Source organism: Bombus impatiens, unplaced genomic scaffold (genome assembly GCF_000188095.3).
Source record: "Bombus impatiens unplaced genomic scaffold, BIMP_2.2 scf_2136, whole genome shotgun sequence".
In the NCBI taxonomy this organism is placed as follows: domain Eukaryota; kingdom Metazoa; phylum Arthropoda; class Insecta; order Hymenoptera; family Apidae; genus Bombus; species Bombus impatiens.
Window position 1 is genome coordinate 94,211 of NT_178555.1, and position 22,492 is coordinate 116,702.

Below are 22,492 nucleotides of genomic sequence, written 5' to 3' on the forward strand. Positions count from 1 at the left end.
ATAATGTCCCGACGTTTAATCTACTATATTGCTGCACCATAGTTAGTAGATTTTTACATGACTAACATAGGAAATGAAGATTGTATAAAAATATATTGGTATAAACGTGTTGCTTTATGAAAACCGCATACTCGATGCGACAAATCATTATTAAATATTATTCGCAGTATGACACGAATTAATTGTAACGCAATGTATTTCTCGTAAAATGAACGAGTACTAAACATGAGGATGCACCTTAGCAGGCGCAAAATCGACAGTGACAAGTGACGTTTCTACTCGTACACGTGCGCAGAAGTTAATTAATGGATTAAACGTGATGAAGATGCAATACGTTCTGATGTGTTATAAGAAAAATCAAATTTTTAATATGTACAAATAAAGAAAAAAAGTCATCACATAACAACACGTTCATTCGTATTAGCTATAATCGGCATAAAGAAATTTACGAATGCAAGTTAAGATTTTCGAAAGAAATCGGGATCGTAAACAAGAAGAAAATGAGTTCTAGCGAATATAAGGGTAGCGAGAATGAAGATATCGAAAATTCAGATGAAAGTGATAGGCCATCAGGCGAGAGATGGGCGCCTGTTGGAGCAAATGATGGTGATAATGACTTTGCCGATGAATATAAATATGTTGATAACATGGAGAAGTGAGTACTTAATCTTTGATGGATACAACAGAAGTGCTGTTGATAGTAGTGCTTTCTAAATAGCAAAATATTTCATTTATAAACATTTTTTAATATATTCTAATAGCTTATCATATGATATGGAGAGGCTAAAAGTGCTTGAGGAAGAACAGGAGATGTTAAATTCATCTCTTATAGCATTGACTACCCACTTTGCTCAGGTATTAAATGGGTTTAAAAATACAGTTCATACAATTCATGAATTTGTTTCACATAAAAAAGTATAAATATCTAATATCTTTAATATCTATCTACCTGCGACTACCACAGGTTCAATTTCGTTTAAGACAAATTGTGGATGCACCTGCAAATGAAAAAGAAACGTTGCTCAAAGAGTTAGAAGAGTTTGCTTTTAGAGGAATACCAGATGTTCCAAATAACTTATCACTTGATAGTAGATCAATCACACCAACTTCTCCAATGTCCTGCAAGCAAAGCGTAAGCTACATAAAAATCTAATGTACCTGCAATTTATTTATTCTTTTAATTTGTATTATCTTTTTTATTTTTTCTTGTATTTATTTCTTTCCTCTATTTTTATATTTTTTATGTATTTTATCTGTGTTTGTATTCACTTTGTTTGTAAATAAACATGCTTATAAATCTGTGATACGCTTTCATTATTAATCTTAAATATTATTTATTAGAAAATAAATATCATTATATGTAAACTATTCATAGAGTACATAAATTTATTAATCTCGTGCCATATGTTTTAATCCTTATTTAATTCCTGAATATTGATATATGTATAATATGATAATTACAAAAAGAAAAGATAGTAAGCTACTTTAGTATATAATATTTAACAGATATCTGGTGTAATAAATGATGTTGATGTTGAATCTAAAATGGCATTACAAAGAACAAAACAAAAAGAATTAATATGTCAACTAAAATCTCAGTTAGAAGACTTAGAAAAATATGCTTATGAAACTGGTAATGCAGATTTACCACAAAGTATGATATTAGAGAGGCAGAGTATTATAATCAGTAAGTTTCAAAGATTACTATTAAGATAAACATCTATTTGATTGAAATTTAGGTTGATCTCATTATTTTTTCAGACCATCTAAAAGAAAAGTTAAATTTCAATGTTGATGATCTTTGTAAATTACCAGTTGATGACTTAAGATGGCAAGTAGATTATGCTATAAGTCAGGTAAATTATTTCATATAAGATAAATTACTAAGGAAATAATGATAGATGAGTTAAAATTAAATAGGTTAAAAAATAATTTACAGATTGTCAGCCCTTTGAAAATGAAGGAGCAATTAGTATCTCAATTAAAAACACAAATTGCAGATTTAGAGCGTTTTATAAATTATCTTCAAGGAGAAGTCAATACAGAAACTTTAGCTTGCACCTGTGCATGTCCAGTACATACCAGTGGTTCTGCTGGTTCTACTTCATATGCTAAGAAATCGTTTAACAGAAAAACAGAGGAGGAAAGTAGAACAAAGACTCTGAATACTGTTAAGAAAGTTGTAGCCCTGTTGCATATGTTTATAGTGTCTCAATTAGGATGTGGTAGTGAAAGAGTTCGAAGAAATTTTAAGAAAAATTCTGTACATAATTGGCGCGATTTAAGAACAAGATTAGATTTTGCAGTTGAACATGTTATAGAGACCATTGCCGAAACTGAACGTCACCCGGAAGATGACGATATCGCTAATGAAAACGATTACGCCTCGGATTCAGATTCTATGTCACATTGCAATGCCAGAGTAACATCCGCTGTAAGGAAGCATCTAGCAACTTCCATACGTGATTTAATACAACACGGTTTAATGTCTGATGCACGTTCTAACAGTGTAGTACCATTTGTGGGATGTTTTCCCCAAAGAAACTCTTCTGCTTCTAATTTAATGCATGCATGGGAATTAGTATTAAAGTATTATGAAATTAAAAACGGCCATCGTTACAATTCCAGTCCGGCACAAAAATTATCCCAAAGTTTTAATCTTGATTTAGCAGGTGGAAGAGTTGTTTCTTCTAAACAGGTAGCTATTTTACATTTGCTAATATTTTCTCTCATTTTTAATCGAATTTGTTCCTTTAAAAATGTTAAAAAATTTTCAGAGTTTACTAACAACAATTGGGAATATCATTGCATCACATAATCCATACAAAAGGAGTTATGATTCTCATTTTAAGGCATTTATATGTGCATCCCTTAAGTGAGTAAATGTTGCTACAAATCATCTTGCGACGTACAAGCATTTAAGATTTGTGTTTCTCTTATTATAGTGCTAACAAACTTGTCGTTTGGTTAAAACTTATTTTGCAATGTCAATATCTTCTTGAAAATCATTATACCTCGTGGAGTTATGTTGTAAAAACAGGTAATTAAAATATTCATATAGAAGCAATATTGATTTTAACAGCATAGATTTTAATTGCAATATATCTCGTTACAATACTCACATATTATTGTTACAAACAGGTTTTCAAGATGCATTTCACACTCTTGATCGTCTTACAAATTATAAATTTGATCTACCAGTTGATCTAGCGGTAAGACAATTTCAGAATATAAAAGACGCATTTTGATTGCGAAGAATGTCAATGATCATATTTACAAGAGTATGGAGGTACTTATTTTAGCAAATCAAAGACGAGATACTAAATACTGCAATTAGATAGATAACAAACAGTATGTTTTAACTTTATATAAAGTTATGACGATATGATGGTATATCACTTTTTATAATTTTCTAGTTTTATTTTGTCAAGAACATTCCTTTGTCATTTTCGAGTATTTATTATTAAATAAGTTTTATCATGCAATAACGTAGCTGTAATGACTTAAAATGTCAGTATTTTAAATTTAAATTTTTCAAATTTGTGTTCTTAATTAGTTTATTTTGAAAATATAAAACATTGTAGTATAAGCAGTAAAAATGATCATATGTTGCACATGAAAATGTCAATGATGATCTTATGATATATAAAGTGCAGTACAGGTAATAATGTAATGCTGCCCGACATAATATGGACTGAAATATATACATTATCTAATTATTTTGAACTACATTTTTTAACATTACGCGTTCTCGATAGATTAATAAATTTAAAATGCTAGAATTTTTATTTACACCAGTTAAAAAGTAATCTTGCATAAATTGAAACCAGGTTTATAAAATTAAAAAATGTGGTTTTTACTGTAATTAAACTTAAGATCTTAATACTAAATTGTATCAGAAGGGTAGAAGAAGTCATGTTACTTCGTATGAAGAATTAATATTTGTCAAAAACCAAAGAATAAACCAAAGTTGTTTTTAGTATTCCATAATACTTACTTCTCTAGTTTTTAATTTTAGTATCACTTTACACAATTGCAGTTGATAGATATATAATTTTATGGTAACGTATCACTGAAACAGTAACTAAATCTAATAACAATGTACTTTGATGTTACAATATATTATCAATATGTTTGTATTTTATAGATTTTTATAATTGATTTGTATAGTGTACATGTTTAGTTAATCATAAGAAAAGTTATTTCTTTTTATTGAATAGCTAGTTGAAAAAAGGAATATCAGATATTTTGTTCTTCTATAAAGCAACAAATTATTATTCCTAATTTTATGAACATTATTCCATGTGAAAAACGTATAGATTTCGAAACATCTTATTAGAACATATGGATTATTTTCAAATAATAGTATACTAGATATACATATCTGCAATGCAGATATACATGACTATTATATCGCCTACATAAGATATTTCATGTGTAAGGTAGCTTTAAGAATGTTAACTGTATAATACAATATAAATATCTGCTTTTTATATACATAATGATGATTTGACATTAATTTATTGAAAAAAATATGCGGAAATATATTTATGGAGCAATGTACTTGGTTTTATAATTTGTCATCCCGATGTTGCATTCTTCATGGAAATAAAGAAAAAAAAAGGCTATGGAATATATGAAATTGGTTGTTTATTCCTTGTAAAAGTTGTACATCAGTAAAAGTTTCATAGCAGTTCTTCTTCAACATGTTCGTAGTATTTCATTGATAATTCCTCGATATTCACAGTATAAAGCACACAATCTTTACTAGCTCTTTAGTTAAACATGATTCTTTACAATAAAATAAGATGCAACATTGGATTATTTTTTGCACATGTATGAATTTCATTAAAAGTTTAAAATAGAGTATCGAGGAATCTCTATGTTTTTACAGATTAGATTAGTTTGTTGTACATAAAATTCAGAATAGAGTCTACCATTGTCAATAACACATCTGAACTCAACGAAGTATATAATACCAGAAGTTTCTTGGTCGTAGACAATACGTATTGTGTACGTATTATCGTAATATTATATCACGTACAACTCTACTTATACAGAATACAAATACACAGATGTAAGAGCACAGACTTGGTAAAAGTTTTTTGTCTTTTCTTCACAATATAAAAGTCATATATAAAAAGATTTGTGGAAGAGCATTTGAACATTGCATTCACACTTTCTGCATATAGTATATCATATTTGTTAATGCTCAACCAAATGAGTTAATTAATTGCCTTGAGAAATCAACTGGACAATGACATTCATTAGTTTACATATCTATGTACTTAAGCATAGGATAGAACATTCATAAATGAATATGCTCTTTGCAACATATACATACAGATCCTTGTGAAAATACTGATAAGTGACACATCTATTGGAATGCAAATACATTGATGAACAATAGCACTAGACAGCTCTAATATTCGTTGAAAAAAATTAAATTATATCACAAAAAGTTGAAATAAAAGTAAAGCGCAATTGTTAAAAATTTCGATCTAAGTTTTACTTCATTTATGACAACTTTTTGCATTTAATAATATATTGAAATAATCGTGTTATGAGTAAAACATTCATTTAAATACCGTTTACACCATAGTAATGATTTACTTTCAAATCTTATGTATAACAGTTGCACAGTATACACTCACTTAATGTTTTTTATCTTCTTACTATAACATTTGTCATAATAGCTTTTAATGATATTATTTTTCGTACATTAAATAGGCTATGTTTTTTGGTACAGCAACGATCTAACATCTAACAATTAAGGACAGTTTACATATAACGTTGCTAAATATAAACCCATTTTTTTATAGCCAAATTGTTCACATAGTTATATAAATTCAGTATTATCTGTCTTAGGCTTTAGCAAAACATTATTATTTTTCTATTTGCTTTATATATATTTATATATAGGAAAGTTCGTCTGTTTTCTATAACATAATGTATGTCTCTAAAGATATTTCTGATCTGAAGAAGTAAAAAAAAGCATTGCAAATATATCTAGTACATACAATTACACATATAAATATGTATGCATATAGCCATAATCATCAGGTCAACTAGTACATTCGTCTTCAATTCCTCATAAAAATGTACCAAGAAGAAGTAGAGGAAAAGATAAAAGTGTCTTTATATTCACAGATAGTATAAAAATTATGTTAGTTAAAAAATGTATCATCAATCTCTACACTTTTAATCATAGAAATAACAAGCATTAAAAATTTATACAAATAATTATATAAATTTGTATGTTCATAATTATGTCAAAATGAAATATAATGCAAAAAATCCACTATTCTTACAATATAATTATTGAACCTTTATCACTTAAAACTAAGTTTTTTTTGGTAAAACATTAAACAAACATTTTAAGCATCATTCTTATATTTGTATAAGAAAATTTTATGAAATCTTTTAAGAAGAGTTAACAGCAATACCGTATCTTTTTATAAGCATATTTCTAACTTTTTGTAAATAGAAACAAGTTAATATTAATAGCAACACACAAATTAATCAATTATTTATTTCGAAAAAACACATTGAGTTTTGGATTCTGATTACTTATATAATAAATATTCTATAATGGTAGTACTACCACTGAAATCTTTGTATTGTTGTGTTTTATTCTTAGCATTAGATTGGACTGTTATGTATATTTTATTTTTTAATGGCAGTTAGAAACATGTTATATTATTGTAAAAGTCGTTGACGGAATGCGTGAAATCACAATAGGCAGAACGCAAATTGAAGATTAAAATTTGTATGTGTGGAAAATTATTTTGAAACACTCATACAGTATCTTGATTATATATATGTCATACATACCAGTCTTCAGTTCTTTAGTTTCGATATAAATTTAAATAAATTAGTAATAAATAAATTGTTAGCAGCTTTATAATCTAAAAAAGTATTATGACAATTATTTTAAATAGTATTTAAATTTAGTAATTGTAAATATGATCGAGCAAAATTTGAAATTTTTCATTTTGTAGAAAACAATTGATTTAGTAGTGTATATGTATATTTACAAGAATTAGGTATAAATCAAATAAAAATATTTTTCCGATTTAACTTAATGCATTTGTGCATTCATTCTTGTAAACATAATAGTAGCCAATACGTGTTACTATTAACACATTTTTTATAAATATTTTGATCAATTAATTTAATAAGGCTACATAACAAACGTAACAAAGGCAGTTGTGTGTAACATGTAGTATAATTTACCACTTACTTACTTTTACCTTTCCATAAATATCACTTACTTCATAATTATATGAATTATTGAATTCCCTCTTCAGAGACAAATTATTATCAGGCTCAAACGTGAATACGCAATGGTACACTGTCCGACTTATTTTCTGCTTCCAGATTGTATTTTATAGTATCAAGGGTGTTATAAATTGTTCTGAAAGTAGGTCTATCCGATGGTCTTCTGTTCCAACAGAGCTTCATTAGATCGTATACCGCAGGTGGAGTATTTTCAGGACATTGAAGTACGTTGCCCTCTTTAATGTATTTTACAACTTCTTCGTGCGTCATTCCGTAATAAGGCTGAAGCGCAAAACTAAATATTTCCCATAAGCACACCGCGAACGCCCACACATCAGACTCGACAGTATATTTATTGTACAATATACTTTCTAAAGGCATCCATCTAACTGGAATAGCATCTTGTTCATCACCTTTGTAATAATCTTGTAAATAGATTTTTTGCGATAAGCCGAAATCTGCTATCTTTACGATCATTTGGTCATTAATCAAACAATTTCGTGTTGCAAGATCTCGATGAACGAATTTTCGATCCGACAAGTACACCATTCCGGATGCTACTTGAAGCGCAATATTAATCAAATCCATGTGTGATAGACGAGAATCTGTAAAATGTTCGTCCTTTTCTAGGCTTCGGATGATATAATTTCCCGGCGAGCAAGATCGTAGAAATTCATTCAAATCACCACGACCCATGTATTCGAAAAGGAGACACATTGGTCGACCTAATGCGCATACACCTAATAATTTGACGATATTTGGGTGATCAAATTCGGCGAGAAGACATGCTTCTCGTTCAAAATCCTTGAGAAGATCATCCGACGCTTCTTCTTTTAACATCTTTACAGCAACATTGGTGAATTCTTCACCGGGAACAAGACCAGGTGCTTTTGCTTGGAATACTCTACCAAAAGCGCCTTGTCCTAAATCTCGAACATAAATGATATTATTTCTTGGAAATTCGAGTTTCTCCAATTTCGGATTAAGTTGTGCAGTCGTTTTGTGGTATGCATCGTTGCTCGGTAATTTATCTAAATCAATACCGACATACTGGAAATTATATATAAATGTAACATAAAATATACATATACGTCATTATTGTTTTCGTTATAGATATTGTAATGATTTTGAATACCAGACTCAGCAATATTTTTCTGGGCATTACATTTTCAGATTATATTAATTTAGTAATACAGTCAATAGAAGTTAATCATTTTTAATATACCTGATTATCTGTAGGGTTATATCCTTGATGTCTTTTATGAAGTCTATGACTTAAAATAATGGATAATAAACTTCCAGCTATAATTACAAATACTAATGAAGATAATATCAATATAAACTTTGGAGTAAATAATGTGACCATTACTAGGTCTTTAGGATCAATTTCCAAAACTTTACTTGTTACATTATCTGCATTAACCTTTTTAGGATCAAATGTTTTTTGGGCTGTAGGAAAAATTCTTTTTATTAATTATTATTAGTAGAAACTTTTAATAATAAACAGTAGAAACTCATGCTTTTTAATATCTTTGTAAACAAGATATAATGCACTAACATAAGAACAAATATATTTCTGTATATTTAGTTAGTGAATACTTTGTCAAAGTACAATGTTGTGTATATATAGCATTGACTGTCAAAGAGTTAACTATTGAAAAAAGATGCATTCAATTACTTATATCTTATTACATTGTATAAAATATTAAATGCATACCACACATAGGAATATCACAATGTTGCCATCTTATATGAGGATCCATAGTAAAACACCATGGCATTGGTTCTTCTCCACCTGCATTTCTGCAATAATTTTCTCCATAACGAATTTGGGGGAAGACATCTGGTGGTCTATCATGACTATGTGGCACTTGTGCATTCCATGACTGACAATCCAGACCTAATCTTGTTTTATTTACTTTGCCCATGTAAAACCTACCATTGCCCTCAACACAATCATCTGAAATAAAATATGATTAAAACGTTAAAGGTACAGATATTTAATAGCTTCTGAAAACACTTTATGTTTGCTTTACATGTAACAAGTTCTTCATTCATATCAGTCAGATGAATATGAGAACAGGTTGTCTTTCCTTTAACTACTTTTGGCAGTGATTCACAATCTGGTAATGTGAAATGTCCTCTTGATCTGATATAAATATCTCTCTGTTTGTTATCCTCTATCATTGCCCAGTCATTGAAACAGAATTGATGACGTACTGCCATGCAATCTTCATAACATAATGGTAGACCAACTGAGTTGTGACATTGTGGAAAAGCATACATACATAGCATTTTCTAAAATGATTAAATATTCCTTTCATACCTCTTTATACCTTTATATCTTTATTAATTTAATACATCATTAATTAATTACCTCTGCAGCTGAACGACATGGTTCAACAAGTCGTTGTATCAATTCCTCCCATAAATTAGTTGTGATACGTTCATTCAACCATCCTCCAGGATTATCATTGGAATCATTGAACCATACTTTTCCAATTCCAGTTAAATATTTCTTACAAATCTTACCATTGTATGGTGCACAATAACCTTGTGATTCAGGTTCTACAAAAACAAGAAATTTAAATTAGAAGTATTTCTTACAGAGTTCTTATAGAGTTACATGTTTCTACTGTATGAAATACATACTAGTTTGTGCAGAACTGAAATGCAAAATAATTGCTATCAGAGAAACAATCCAGAACATCATCATTTATATATACAGCTTGAAAGAACGTCAAGAAAAAATATCACATGTTTAAACAAAAATTTCGTTCACATAAGAAATATACTGTTGGCCACTATTCATTTAATGTATACTAAACCGCATCAAATCCATTGTGTAAATTAAGTATTTTTTCATACACAATCGATTTTGATACTCCATTTTACGCGATAATTGAACTTTTACGCGTATTCGATGATCACGGATTGAATATTACAATTATTGATTCTAATTTTTTAAACTGTTTTCGATATGAGCAGTACGAATATTTAACAAAAATAAAGTCAATGAACCGAGTTATAGTATCGAATACATAATTCGCATAGCAATTATGATTAAACGGTTCTAAGAAAATTCTTGTTTTTGTCTATCATATGCGTAATTAACTAATACAGCCAATTCACTCCTTTATTTACAACATTGGTACGATGAATAAATGGTAAATTTGTTCGTTTTGTAACGAATGTAAGTAGTTGCTAATCTAACAGATATTTGGAACTAGGACAGTATTTGCATTCGATAATGAAGTCGAACAATCGTTCAAATTTTTTAAATATATGTTTTTGCAATTTGCATGATATATTAAATATTTATAATCATGTGTATTTGCGAAAAGTTAATGAAATCAATGATAATTATAAATATCATCGAAAACAACTGAAATTTCTGTAGTAGCAAAGTATATGTAGTTAGAATGAGAATAACTTATTTTGGAAACTTTTAGTCGTAATGTTGGTACAATAGTATTTAGAAACAAAATGCGCGGGAACAAATCCTGTTTTATTTCTTAAGATTATTTCTTTGGGAAAGTTCAAGGTAAAAGAATTATGCAGGCATTTCTAAAAACTGGCAAATTAGGGCCTGGTGAGCCTAAAAAAGTTTCAACTTCACGTTCGAAGGAAGAACATAGTGGTTCTGCAACGCCATGGGTTGAGAAATAGTAATAGTTTACTGATATAACCTAAATTGCATCGATTTGGTAAATTTTAAGATTTTGTTACTTTTATAGCCGACCAAGAACTGTAGAAGACGTTGTTGAACAAGCAGAAGTAGTAGAGGTATTGCGACAATGTTTAACAGGTGGAGATTTTCCAAATCTATTATTTTATGGCCCACCTGGTACTGGTAAAACAAGTACTATATTAGCCGCGGCTAGACAATTATTTGGTAGCCTTTACAAAGAAAGACTATTAGAATTAAATGCTTCTGATGAAAGAGGTATCCAAGTTGTAAGAGATAAAATCAAATCTTTTGCACAACTTACAGCAGGTGGTATGAGAGACGAGTATGTTCATCATCATATTAATCTTATAACCAATGAAGCCAATGATGATTAGTAAAAGGTCTGAGAATTACAATAGAGCTATGTATACAGACTATTTAAAGAATATAGTTGTAATCAGGAATTACAAAAGAAGAATTTTGCAATTCTTATTGCCAACTAAAAATCAATATGCTTTGAACAGGTTGCCAAGTATATTATCAAGCTTTAAATTTTTGGTTCTGTATCAGAAGCAGACAGGAATTAATGTTTATCTTTAATAGTCCTATATATTGTTCTTGTAATTTCTATGATAAGGGCACAATCTGAGGCACATCATATACAAAAAATTATAAATACATTAAATGAGAATTTGGTATAATAGTAATATTTCTGTTTTAGTGGGAAAGGTTGTCCACCTTTCAAAATTATTATCTTAGACGAGGCAGATAGTATGACTAATGCTGCACAAGCTGCACTTCGTCGTACTATGGAAAAAGAATCTCATAGTACCCGGTTTTGTTTAATTTGTAACTATGTATCGAGAATCATAGAACCTTTGACTTCTCGTTGTACAAAATTCAGATTTAAACCATTGGGAGAAGATAAAATTGTTGAAAGATTAGAATATATATGTAAAGAGGAGGACTTGAAGGCAACGAAGCCTGTCCTATTAAAAATTGTCGAAGCCTCGGGTGGAGATTTACGACGCGCTATAACGTGTTTGCAGTCCATTACAAGGTTGAAAGGCAAAGGCATCGATATTACTGTTGATGATATCATTGAAATTATTGGGGTAATGTACAGTTCTCATTTTAAATAGTAAATAGAGACAATATTGCTTTATTGGCATAATAAAATAATTGTAGATTGTACCTGATAAATGGTTGGATGATTTAATGAATGTATGCAAGACAAAAGATTATAGCAAGGCAGAGGAATTTATTGATCAATTTATGTTAGAAGCATATGCTACATCTCAAGTGAGCTTTATTTATTACATAAATTATTTATTAACCTCTTCGGTACGACACTTGTCTTCCGCATAGTGTCATTTGCCGATCGCGAGCAAAAGCGGTTACGTAGTTAAAATGATAAGAGTAGTTAAAATAAAGAAGTTAAAACGATATATATATTTTGTACATCTAAACAATTTCTACAGGTTATTGAGCAGCTCAGTGAAAGAATTATATATTCCAATGAATTAACAGATAAGCAGAAAACTCTCATTGCAGATAGACTGGGGGTAAGATTATAAAATTACTTACAACACTACGCGTTATATATTATTTCTTTTGTTTTCAGGAATGTAATTATAGGTTGCTAGATGGTGGAAGTGAATATATACAACTTATAAATCTTTGTTGCGGTATTATAAAAGCTTATGAATTAGAATAAAAGTTGTTTTTTCAAATGTATTAATAAATATTTATTACTTTTTCTATAAATTTCATTTCATTTTGCCTATTTAAAATAATACACTGAAGTTACTCGTAAAGTGAAACAACATTACTAACGTCGCATTCCCTGCATATGTATAATTTCCCTAGTACTAATTTCACATTCTTCTCTATGTAGAAAATTTCTTATTTTTATAATACTAGATATTGTCGAAACAAAGTATTATAAGTTTAACGACAGCTTCGTACTCGATTAATGTGTTTAAAAAGCACTATAATTGTCATTACAGTTACGAAATAAAATTTAAAACACGTTAATAATGAGGCTTATAATCTAGGGAAGAACCGATTTCCAAGATCGAACGAATGTAATTCCGTTGCGCAACCTATCGGCAAGCGGTGGCGAACTATGCAACGGTTTGAGAACCACTGTCATCGGCGTGTAGGGGCGTCGTTGCTGCGTGCAATGTGTATCGTGTAGGCGTTGGCGAGGAGGAGACAAGTCGGGGATGTGTCCGTAAAAAACTTGCGGTTTCTGCGTACTCTGCCGCACGTGCACGCTCGAAATCGTGTTCCGTGAACGATCGAGTCCCGACAAAATTATACTGCATGCCTGCATCGTTCGAAAGCGTATTGCGAACAGGTCTAACAATTACAGGCAAGGAAAAAAAAGTGTAGCCAGTGCTCCGTATATTCTTTCGTTTCTTCGAAAGGCCGCGTACCGTGCGTATATATTTCGGTCTTTTGTCGCGGACGTTTAAGACGCGAGCAAATAACTCGAATCAGAGAAATCGTCTATTTGATTCTACGGAGACGAACGACGTGCTGCAGAAACGACGCCCGTACCAGGATGCTAGGATATCTCCAAAGGGCCATTGAGTTGATTGGTGTTACTCGTGTGAATTGATTTCAACTCGATTCGTAGTAAACGAGAGCAAAGCCTTGCAACGGAAAGAAGGAAAGAAAGGAAGAAAGAAAGCGCGAAAGATTTGTGTCTACAGAAAGATAAAGATAGAGAGACGACAGGGAGGAACCCGAGGAGAGAAAGAATCCGACGGAGAGTGTGTGTACAGGAGATGTTCGGAATCTTGAGACAAGATCCTGGTGCGGGAGGATTTCACTATCAGCGACTACGATCGAACGTATTATCACACGGTGGATTCTTCGGCGTATGAGACAGCATTCACCGGTAGGTTCGTGGGTCTCTCTCTTGTTCTTGTGAACACGGTTGACTGTGTGTGTGTGCGTGTTTTTCCCGGCGAGGAAATCTCGGCTGCAACGGCGGCGGCGGTGGTGTCTACTGGCATGAGATTTTATTGTCGTCCAGTCGGCACGCTCTCGTCGAACTATCAACGCCGAATACGTGCCGTGTTATTCGTGCAATTTTTTCTGCGTGAGTCAGAATAGTTGGTTCTTTTCCGTGATTTCCCTTTTGTGCCGAATGAAATCGCTGTTCGACCGACGGTGACAAAGGATATACTTACGTACCACGGCAAGAAAATATTTTTCAGTATTCCGGCACTCTCGTTTCTACGTTTGTCCCTGAGGCTCTTGATGATATCGAGCATTATCGTCACCACGGTTGACAGTGCGACTCAACTTTCCACGTAACCGTATCTTCTCTCTTTTTAGAGAGGAATCATAAATATATCGGCTGAATCGTGTTCGTGAAAAAACAGTGTTGTGGAAGAAAACGTGCGGTGGACAGAGAGGGTGGATGACACACGCGGGACGCGTATCGGCCGGCCGAGGGAACGAATTTGCGGATTCGTCGCCGGTATATTACGTCGTGCGACGAAGCTTCTTGGAATGTGACGAGGGACTTCCGGCGTGGGAAATATCGTAGAAAAGGTGAGCGATTTGAATATAGCGGTGAATTGGCCTTTGGTGGTTAAGTTGATTAGTTGCTTATCAGATACCATCTGCCGTTAAAACAAGTATTTGACACTATAACTACCAAGCTTGTCTAAAAGACAAATCATTTCTGCAATTATAAATATGTGAGTGTTGTTGATAATATTGATATTTTTATTGAAATAAAAGCATGATTACGTACAGTTACTTATTTTCGTTATATTACTTTAATTCTAATTAAGATTGTATAACATATTTAGCTACATATCAAAAGCCGGTTGTCGTAATATTAACGAGACTATGCTTTCTAACCTGTAAATGCAGTTGCGTGAAGAAAGCATTGATAAACGCTAGACCGTAAAGGTATATGACTATTTCAGAGAAACTGATCTTTTTAGGAATTATGTATTTTTATATATACGATTTACACAATAGGAAAGTAGTTATTAACTTTTAGACAATTTATCCCAAATGAGAACAGCGTAATCCAAAAGTAAAAGATTCGGGTAAACAACGCGTCAAAACTGTTTTAGTTTACCATGTATATCCAACTTTATTGTTGCATATGTACATGATTATGTTTAATTCTCGTTTTTATCTTATTCCTATCTGTTATTATAAATGTGGAAGTATTTTAGGATATAAAAAAAGTATACATTTCGAATAGTTAATGGTTAAAATACACTTCACATCTGTCTAGCGTATATTTAATTCAACGATCGTTGAGTCATTCGAATTTTTCACCGATATCTACGAATCTTGAATCGGCATCTTTATCAATAAGTAAATTAATCTAATGATGCGTAAGCAGATATCGACGCGATATTACATTTGAGTCACGTAAAAATTAAATTGATCAAGCCAAATTGCTAAGATAAGTTGTAGCTGTAAAACTGGGAAATATGAAGTATAATGATTACAGATATCAAATATGGTACTCATCAGTTTGATTCCTAAATGGCTCACACTTGATCTCGCGAATTACGAACGGTCGATGTAACTTATTATCGATCAAGAATCGGAGCTATTGACAAGGTAGTAGGAAATGATTGGCGTCGCGAGTGAGTTTTCCGATTGTCATATTGTTTCCGCTATTATGTTCGATTATTGGTTTTTGGAAAAAATCCTTGATCGAGTCGATTGTGGACAGAATTGCACTTGTTACTTCGGTACAATGGCATTTCTCGGGGGAGTAGGCGTGGGTATTGTTTTTGTTTTGAAGCGTACGCGACATTCGATGCCGCGCGTCCAACTCATGCTTGCCAACGTAATTCAAAGTGGTAGCATTCAGCAGCGTGACTTATGGACCTTTTGAGGATATACGCTGCAACAGTTAGTGGTATTACCCATCTACTGATACCGCCTGATGTACAGAGGAGCAGAAAGGTTTGTTCGTATGGAACGTCAACTATAACCTGCATAACTATAACTGCGAATAGATACATGTCTTATATAATTTGCCATGGTTGCAACTTCACAGGGATTAACCATTTCGCGGGTACAATTTTTTTGTGAGGAAGCAAACACTTCAATACAAAGTATATCGAATAGAGAACATATGTTTATTTTAATAAAATCAATTCATTTTTCTTTTTATCATCCCTTACAAATAGGGATAGTGGTTCTCCTCGTTCATGTTAGATATATTTTAGTAAGTTATTAAATTTAAAGAACTTATTTACTTAGTTTATATAATATAATATACGTACATATAACATAATTCAACGCAATATATTTACATATGTTCAAGTTAAAAGGGGTAAGGAGTTTACAGGTGTAGAACATCTTGTAACTGGTGATACAACTGGAAAAGGGTGATTCTTGACTATATTGTGACCTAACGACAGACATAAATATCATAACTGTTTAAAATTTTTGAGTTATATTTTACAACAAATATACAGGATTTGCGAGAAAAGTTAATCTGTGCCAATGCTTTTGTTCGTTATCGTGTAAATTATCTAATTTTATTGTACGATAGTTTTCTCACGTATATACATAAATCGTGGGTATCTTTTTTATGCAGATGGAAGCAAATTTCGAGACATCGTTTGATGACGCACACATGCTGGTCCGAGGTATATTGACCTGAATGTGAGAACATGAATTAACCCTGCATTTGCAAGCGCAGGATTTAATTTCTTGTCCAGAGCATAGAGTGACAGGATGCTGCTAATGCTGATTACTCTTTGAACTAATTCGTTCAAATTAAAGATTTATTTTCAGTCACCTTATAACGTTACACGTATTACCATTATATTAGTATATAAATAATATGCCGATCGATATTGCAATGATAATTAAAACAGATAGAATGCTACGTTATTCACATGGGTGCCGATTTACGATTATCGTAAATTAATTTCTCACTGTAAGCAGATAAACGATCGTAACATAACGGCGCAGCTAATTAGAGAATAATATCATATTTAGCATATAATTTGCATACAACTAATTGATTTCAGATGCTAATCAACCATTGTTTTAATAATTCTAATTTAATTAAACACCGATTCCATGGATGCCACATATATTGTCCATTCACAATATAAGTTAAATAATGATCAACACGAACACAGCCGGATCATCGACACGAACAAGCTACGTTAGAAAGAATATCTACGAATTAATGCGACGCCAAGCTGCAACAACTATGTTAGCAAGAAAACTCGTAATAAAAGCTTACAAAGTGAGCATCGCATCGTGCGAGTTGCTTCTGCGCTTTCAGAACGCATCTCGTGGAGCCTTGCTCGCCGACACTACCCGGTCTCTGTTTATATCCGGTTAGATAAGAGGCGAAGTTGCATCGTTCCACAGCATAGATATACACGATGTACGAACTACGTATATACATACATATGTATATATCAGCATCTAAATTCTGCTGCGTGTTTCACCATTCGTCAGGAACATACGATAAGCTTCAGCCGCCTAATTGCACAGATGAAAGTAACGAACGATCCCGCCCGTCTTTATCGTTCGATGATGAATAATTCGCTGGAGATCGTGAAAAGTGTAGTTTCTTGAAAAGCGAGCGTGCGGTCAGAGCAGTACAAGTCGGAGCAGTAGTCAGAGGTTTCGTCGCATCTCTAGATTCATCGGTCACGGTAGCAAAACAGGATAATCTTTCAGCATTCACCGAGGATGTCGATAAACCGCAAGCTTGCTTGACTGGAACACCGCGGTTCGGCCGCGACCCGATAGAGCTTGTTACTGTTTCCCCGAATAATGCAACGCAACAAGTTGCTTAAACGGCCAATAACAAGGTGACCTATAGTTCGGGACATTTTTATGGAGGATACTAGAGATATATTAAAATCCGGCAACAAGTGGCGGCTTTTTACAGATATGGGTTCTCGAATCACTTTACGACCTTTCTTTTGGTCATTATGAGGGAAAGAGTACTTAGAAGATAGATCTACTGCGATTTCCATCTGCTTCTACTTCAGCTCCGAAACGAAAGGCAATACGCGAGAATGAAGGAAATCTGTCTTATTCTCGTGTATGGTTTAGGCAGTCGTGTCTAATGTCTTTCAGCTGAAGATATGGCATCGCAAACGTGACAATGTTCCGTTTGAAACAAGCTTCAGGGTAGTCTATCGTATCTGGCGTTGTGTGCAACCACGTGCTTGCCAGATTTCCTGCTACTTTCAGTAGAAATATTTCAATATGCAAAGAACACTCGGAAGTTTGGATTTATGGTGCTGCACGGACCAAGACTCGCGCAACAATGTTGCTCGCTCTAGAATGCTTGCTCTCCGGGGAGGTTGAAAAGTGGCTGAAGAATCGCTTTATGGCTTCACGATGCTCGTGGATGTGAGCTGTGTTCTTTCAGAAGAGAATTCCAACGATTTCCATTAGCACTTTTTCTCCGTTAACACGCTCTTCTGTTACATGGACTTTCGGTGGCTTACGATAATCCATAGGGAATATTACTCTCTGTATCGTTCGAGTGTAGCAGATACTAATCTAATTTTACCACTTGAATCTAAAACTACTTCCAAAACGCTTATCTTTCTCCATGGTAGGTATGGTATATGTTAAACATTCCAGTGCATGGACTGATAATTAGGTTTCTAGAAAGACACGGTTCTCATCTAGACACACAGAACTTTGATCTAGAATTCAATTATCTGTAGCATCGTAGGTATGCATGTATCAAAGATCGTAGAAAGCGATTCGTAGTCTTCGCTATTCAAGATTAGATTCACGAGACAGAAGTATGTCGTAGGCATACATGGTGTTTCCAAAAGTAGGTATCAAACTGTTAAAGCATGTTTATATCGTGAAAAGAAGCAGAAGATCTTAATAAGCGTTTCTAAAGTTTTACCCCAGCTTTTTGCAACTTCCTGCAAATGCAGTTGTATGTAGCAATATGTCCCTTGTGCCTATCGACGGAACCACTGAACCGGTGAAAAGACTCCCTCTGAGAGGGCGAAGTGAAAAGTATCGTTCGATCGCTTCACGGAACAACTGTGCATTTAATTCGTAATCGAATGATCAGTGGTCGTGACGGTGCTTTGAATCGGTTGGGTGTCCCCTTTTCGAGCTACGAATAGATTCCGTGCCCCCGTTGAGATATATTCAGCGTTCAGAACCGACAGAAACGTTGACCAGTGGTGATTGTTCGCCGCGGAAATGACGTTATCACTGTCACATGTGTGACTGTTGTATCGGTCAGTTAATCGAGCCGGTCGAATTATTAAATCGATTACTGACTACTTACCGCGTTAGATCTAATATAACGACGCGAATCGACGCATCTTTCAGTGATGAAGAATTGTTTGGTCACTGATGCACCGCGTCGAGGAGCGACCTCTTGGTTCTCAGAACGTACCAGATATGTAATTGCATTCTTTCTTCGTGAATCTTGTGCCCGCGAAAGAACGTCTTCTTTTGTACTGTGTTTGTGAGAATAGAAATCGTTTGATTGAAGCGACCTGCAAGTTCAGAGTGTACAGAGTGTTTGTGAGCAACCTTGAATTGGGTTCTCTCTTTTGACGATATTTACGAACTGTGGGAGTATACAGAGAACGATCCAGAACGGAGGTTTTGTAGATTCTTGAGTTGTTTCACAAATGTGATTTGCATTGCACGTTCATTATTTTAATATTCCATGATATTATTATATGTCGTGTAATATCTATGTTTATAGATAATAAAGTTTATACGATCTGATAAATTCGCAAATTGAAGCTGTCTCACATTTTTACTACTATTGTCGCATATCATATGTTGCATTATTTCGATTATCTCTTCCTAACACGAAATTGACGCGACTATTCCGTGTTTGTATTTTTACGTTTAGGCAAAATGGCTTAGGAAGATAATAGAATTATTACTTAAGACAGACGCATTTCTGATGAAAAAATGTGCAATTTTAGAGGAGGAGTAACCACATCTTTTAGTAAGTAATTAAGAAAAGCTGTGCAAGTGCAGATTATTTAGCTATTACAAAAGAGATCACAATTCAACGAAGGTTGGGAATCGCTAGTCTGAAGGAAGCGCACAACTCAATTTGCATTAACCTAGATTTCACTGATTAGATTTACATATTATTTCATCTTTCGTTCCGTTTTCGCGATAAAATTCCTTCATACCACCGCATGCATCGTCCAAGGGTATCACAAATGCTTCTCATCAATTACCCCAAACGAATTCCCGATTTTTCCCACCGAAATGCCTTGTCAGCATGTAAATCGGTTAAACTGGATCACCGCGGATCGATGGAGGAAATTGTCGGATACCGCAGATCGGACCGACGAATAATTCATAACTGAAGGGCACGAAAAGGAGATATATAAGTTGATGGCTATACCGGAGCATAAGCATAACTACACTTTTGCAAAAACCGGGAGCTTATCTCTTTCATCTTTCGCAGCAACGTTTTGTTCGCTGCATTAGGAAAACGAGACTATGCCGACTGTTTTCTCCCGTGAATCGACGAACTTTATCTCCCTGAGAATTGCTTAACGAGAAAAACCAGGGTGTGTATCGAGCCGCGCCGATTAGGCCACGTTTGTTACAATTGATAGCCGATAACAGATAATTGCTACGATTTTCTTAATCGGTTCCAAAGACGATACGAGCTAGCTATCGCTGTAACTTTAGTATTGGTGTCGTTCTAACTTTGTCATTTCATCGAATTCAAACGCAAAAATTGAGAAATATATTTTCAAGACGTAACATTTGAAGAAAATGCAACGAAAGTATAGTTTATCCGCTGATCTTCTTAAAATATCTGTATATTCGTTCACAAATATATTATATATTGATTCGCATTATTATTTATTACCATATAAAAGATTTTGAAAGAGAAAAAATTATAAAAAGAAAGTACAAAAAGGAGACAAAGAAAACCCGAATACTCGCGGAAGCGATATCTATCGACTGCATCTAATCTCGTTAAGCATTGCGGCTAATGTTCCCAGAAACGAAGAAACACCGACGCGACATCACGTTCAGTATACTCAACCGATACTTATTACGCCTGAACAAGATTCTTTCCTTTGTAAATCGAATAACAAACTATCGGGCCAATTATTTTTTCATTAAATCTGGATCGAGACGCGCCACGAAGAAGGAATTGCACGCGTCCGGTTGTTTGCCTGCTGGTAATGACCGAGTGTATAATTTACGAAAAGAGCAGAACACGAGAGGGAGAGGTACCTTGGCCGAGCCATTCAGGTGAATAAAACCGGCACTGGTCCCATGGGAGACAGGGAGTAGGAAAGGAATTCCATAAATTTTTAAAGAGGCCCCAAAGAAAGAATGGGACACGATTACCGTTACCTTTCAACCTAGACAACGAGCCTCGTTATTGTTTCAAATCTCAACGCGTCGGTTTGCCGTGGTAAAATTGTATTTTATATGCGGCTCCAGGCTCTTGCTTTCCGAGCCTTGTAACAACCCAGCGACGACAGTGCAGGAAAGCTTGGCTACGAATCGAATACATATTCTTACCTTAAGACGATTAAATTCAATTTTTCTCTCCAAAATCTCTCTTTTAATTCATTTCGATAACGATAAAAGTGGAGGCTGTGATGTCTTGATCGAAGAGTCCAGGTCCTTGCTAGTTAGAATCATATAAGAGACCATAATTTTATTTTAATGAGACTACGTCTGATTAATTTGAATTTAAGAGAGTCGTGCGTCGCTGGACGATGACCCCATCGACAAAGTTTCCACCGTCGGCTCTATCGGGCTTTTCAAGCCCAGTTGAACACCGAACTCCGCCCGGTCCAGAAACACCCTCTCGTTGGGGTAGCTATTGTCGCTATTGCTGAACGATCTTCGCGCGACAGAGAAGCATCCTGAGGAATTGAAGGCGCTTTGGGAGGGGTTGCGGTATTCTGGTGTCTCTTGGAAATGGTCGGATCAAACTTTATTTTATTAAAAAATTGAATAAATTTTTCGACGAGATGGTCTCAAGGTGTAGTAACGAATATACTATGCTACATCTGACTTCTGGTCGTACGTTAGCGATAGAAATTTTCTCTTTGTACGTGAAAAGACTGCTCCAATATTACCACTACCGCAAACCACATGCGATATCTGTGTAGAAATCACGACTTGTTCCGTTTGTTTCTACCCGAAATTCTAGGCAGAAATCTAATATTCTGAAATTCTGAAAGAAACGCCAGTAGAAGAATAAAAATTCGCGGATGTGTAGAAGCGCTAGCAAGCGCAGGTCCTTTCGTTGGCTGAAATTAAAGGATTCCTTCCTATTTCGTGTCAGTAGGATGAGCCTAATCCTTGGTGGTGGACTTTTTTCCGCGGATCCTGTTTCAACCTAACCCCGCGGTCCAAGCCTGCGGCTTGCGTTTCCTGAGGCAAACGTGTTGGAAGGGGGAAACGCGGGAAAAGAGCGGAAGGTGGGCGTTACACGGCTATTCTTTTGCTCCCCCCTCCCCTGCTTGAGTCGCGCCGTAATTCCCGTACGTCGGTAATTAGATCAGAGTTGCGGCC

The 22,492-nt window shown here is 34.0% G+C and overlaps 4 protein-coding genes across 13 annotated transcripts in view; 3 read left to right on the forward strand and 1 right to left on the reverse strand.

Moving 5' to 3' along the window:
• Positions 1-163: 163 nt before the first annotated feature.
• On the forward strand, positions 164-4,502 carry LOC100749619 (RUN domain-containing protein 1). Its single transcript, XM_003494301.4, has 9 exons — positions 164-655; positions 762-855; positions 965-1,132; positions 1,507-1,687; positions 1,762-1,856; positions 1,940-2,698; positions 2,778-2,875; positions 2,946-3,040; positions 3,142-4,502. Exons 1-9 carry the CDS (start codon positions 501-503, stop codon positions 3,246-3,248), a joined length of 1,752 nt encoding a protein of 583 aa, XP_003494349.1. The 5' UTR covers positions 164-500; the 3' UTR covers positions 3,249-4,502.
• A 128-nt stretch (positions 4,503-4,630) lies between these two features.
• LOC100749858 (tyrosine-protein kinase transmembrane receptor Ror2) lies at positions 4,631-9,997 on the reverse strand. Its single transcript, XM_012393001.2, has 6 exons — positions 9,934-9,997; positions 9,659-9,849; positions 9,318-9,579; positions 8,999-9,241; positions 8,507-8,730; positions 4,631-8,331 (listed from the first exon to the last, which is right to left on the reverse strand). Exons 1-6 carry the CDS (start codon positions 9,995-9,997, stop codon positions 7,330-7,332), a joined length of 1,986 nt encoding a protein of 661 aa, XP_012248424.1. The 3' UTR covers positions 4,631-7,329.
• A 740-nt stretch (positions 9,998-10,737) lies between these two features.
• LOC100749976 (replication factor C subunit 4) lies at positions 10,738-12,714 on the forward strand. The gene is made up of 6 exons (XM_003494304.4): positions 10,738-10,949; positions 11,019-11,294; positions 11,673-12,066; positions 12,140-12,253; positions 12,433-12,516; positions 12,576-12,714. The coding sequence occupies exons 1-6, from the start codon at positions 10,837-10,839 to the stop codon at positions 12,666-12,668; spliced, it is 1,074 nt and encodes a 357-aa protein (XP_003494352.1). The 5' UTR covers positions 10,738-10,836; the 3' UTR covers positions 12,669-12,714.
• Positions 12,715-13,118: 404 nt separating this feature from the next.
• Positions 13,119-22,492, forward strand: part of LOC100750096 (catenin delta-2) — a 49,838-nt gene continuing 40,464 nt past the window's right edge. For 9 of the 10 annotated variants that reach the window (XM_024371822.2, XM_024371825.2, XM_024371827.2 and 6 more), the window contains exon 1: positions 14,011-14,521. The gene's annotated coding sequence lies outside the window, so the exon portion shown is untranslated. Of the gene's footprint in view, positions 13,860-14,010; positions 14,522-22,492 lie in introns of those variants that run through there. The other variant, XM_024371823.2, reaches the window with a different exon arrangement.

Coding starts and splice junctions, on each gene's coding strand:
- LOC100749619 (XM_003494301.4), top strand. CDS start 501: ATGAGTTCTAGCGAATATAAGGGTAGCGAGAATGAAGATATCGAAAAT. Junction 856..964: donor TGACTACCCACTTTGCTCAG/GTATTAAATGGG, acceptor CGACTACCACAG/GTTCAATTTCGTTTAAGACA. Junction 1,857..1,939: donor TAGATTATGCTATAAGTCAG/GTAAATTATTTC, acceptor AATAATTTACAG/ATTGTCAGCCCTTTGAAAAT.
- LOC100749858 (XM_012393001.2), bottom strand. CDS start 9,997: ATGATGATGTTCTGGATTGTTTCTCTGATAGCAATTATTTTGCATTTC. Junction 9,580..9,658: donor CATGTCGTTCAGCTGCAGAG/GTAATTAATTAA, acceptor TAATCATTTTAG/AAAATGCTATGTATGTATGC. Junction 8,332..8,506: donor ATAACCCTACAGATAATCAG/GTATATTAAAAA, acceptor TATAATTTCCAG/TATGTCGGTATTGATTTAGA.
- LOC100749976 (XM_003494304.4), top strand. CDS start 10,837: ATGCAGGCATTTCTAAAAACTGGCAAATTAGGGCCTGGTGAGCCTAAA. Junction 10,950..11,018: donor ACGCCATGGGTTGAGAAATA/GTAATAGTTTAC, acceptor TTACTTTTATAG/CCGACCAAGAACTGTAGAAG. Junction 11,295..11,672: donor GCAGGTGGTATGAGAGACGA/GTATGTTCATCA, acceptor TTTCTGTTTTAG/TGGGAAAGGTTGTCCACCTT.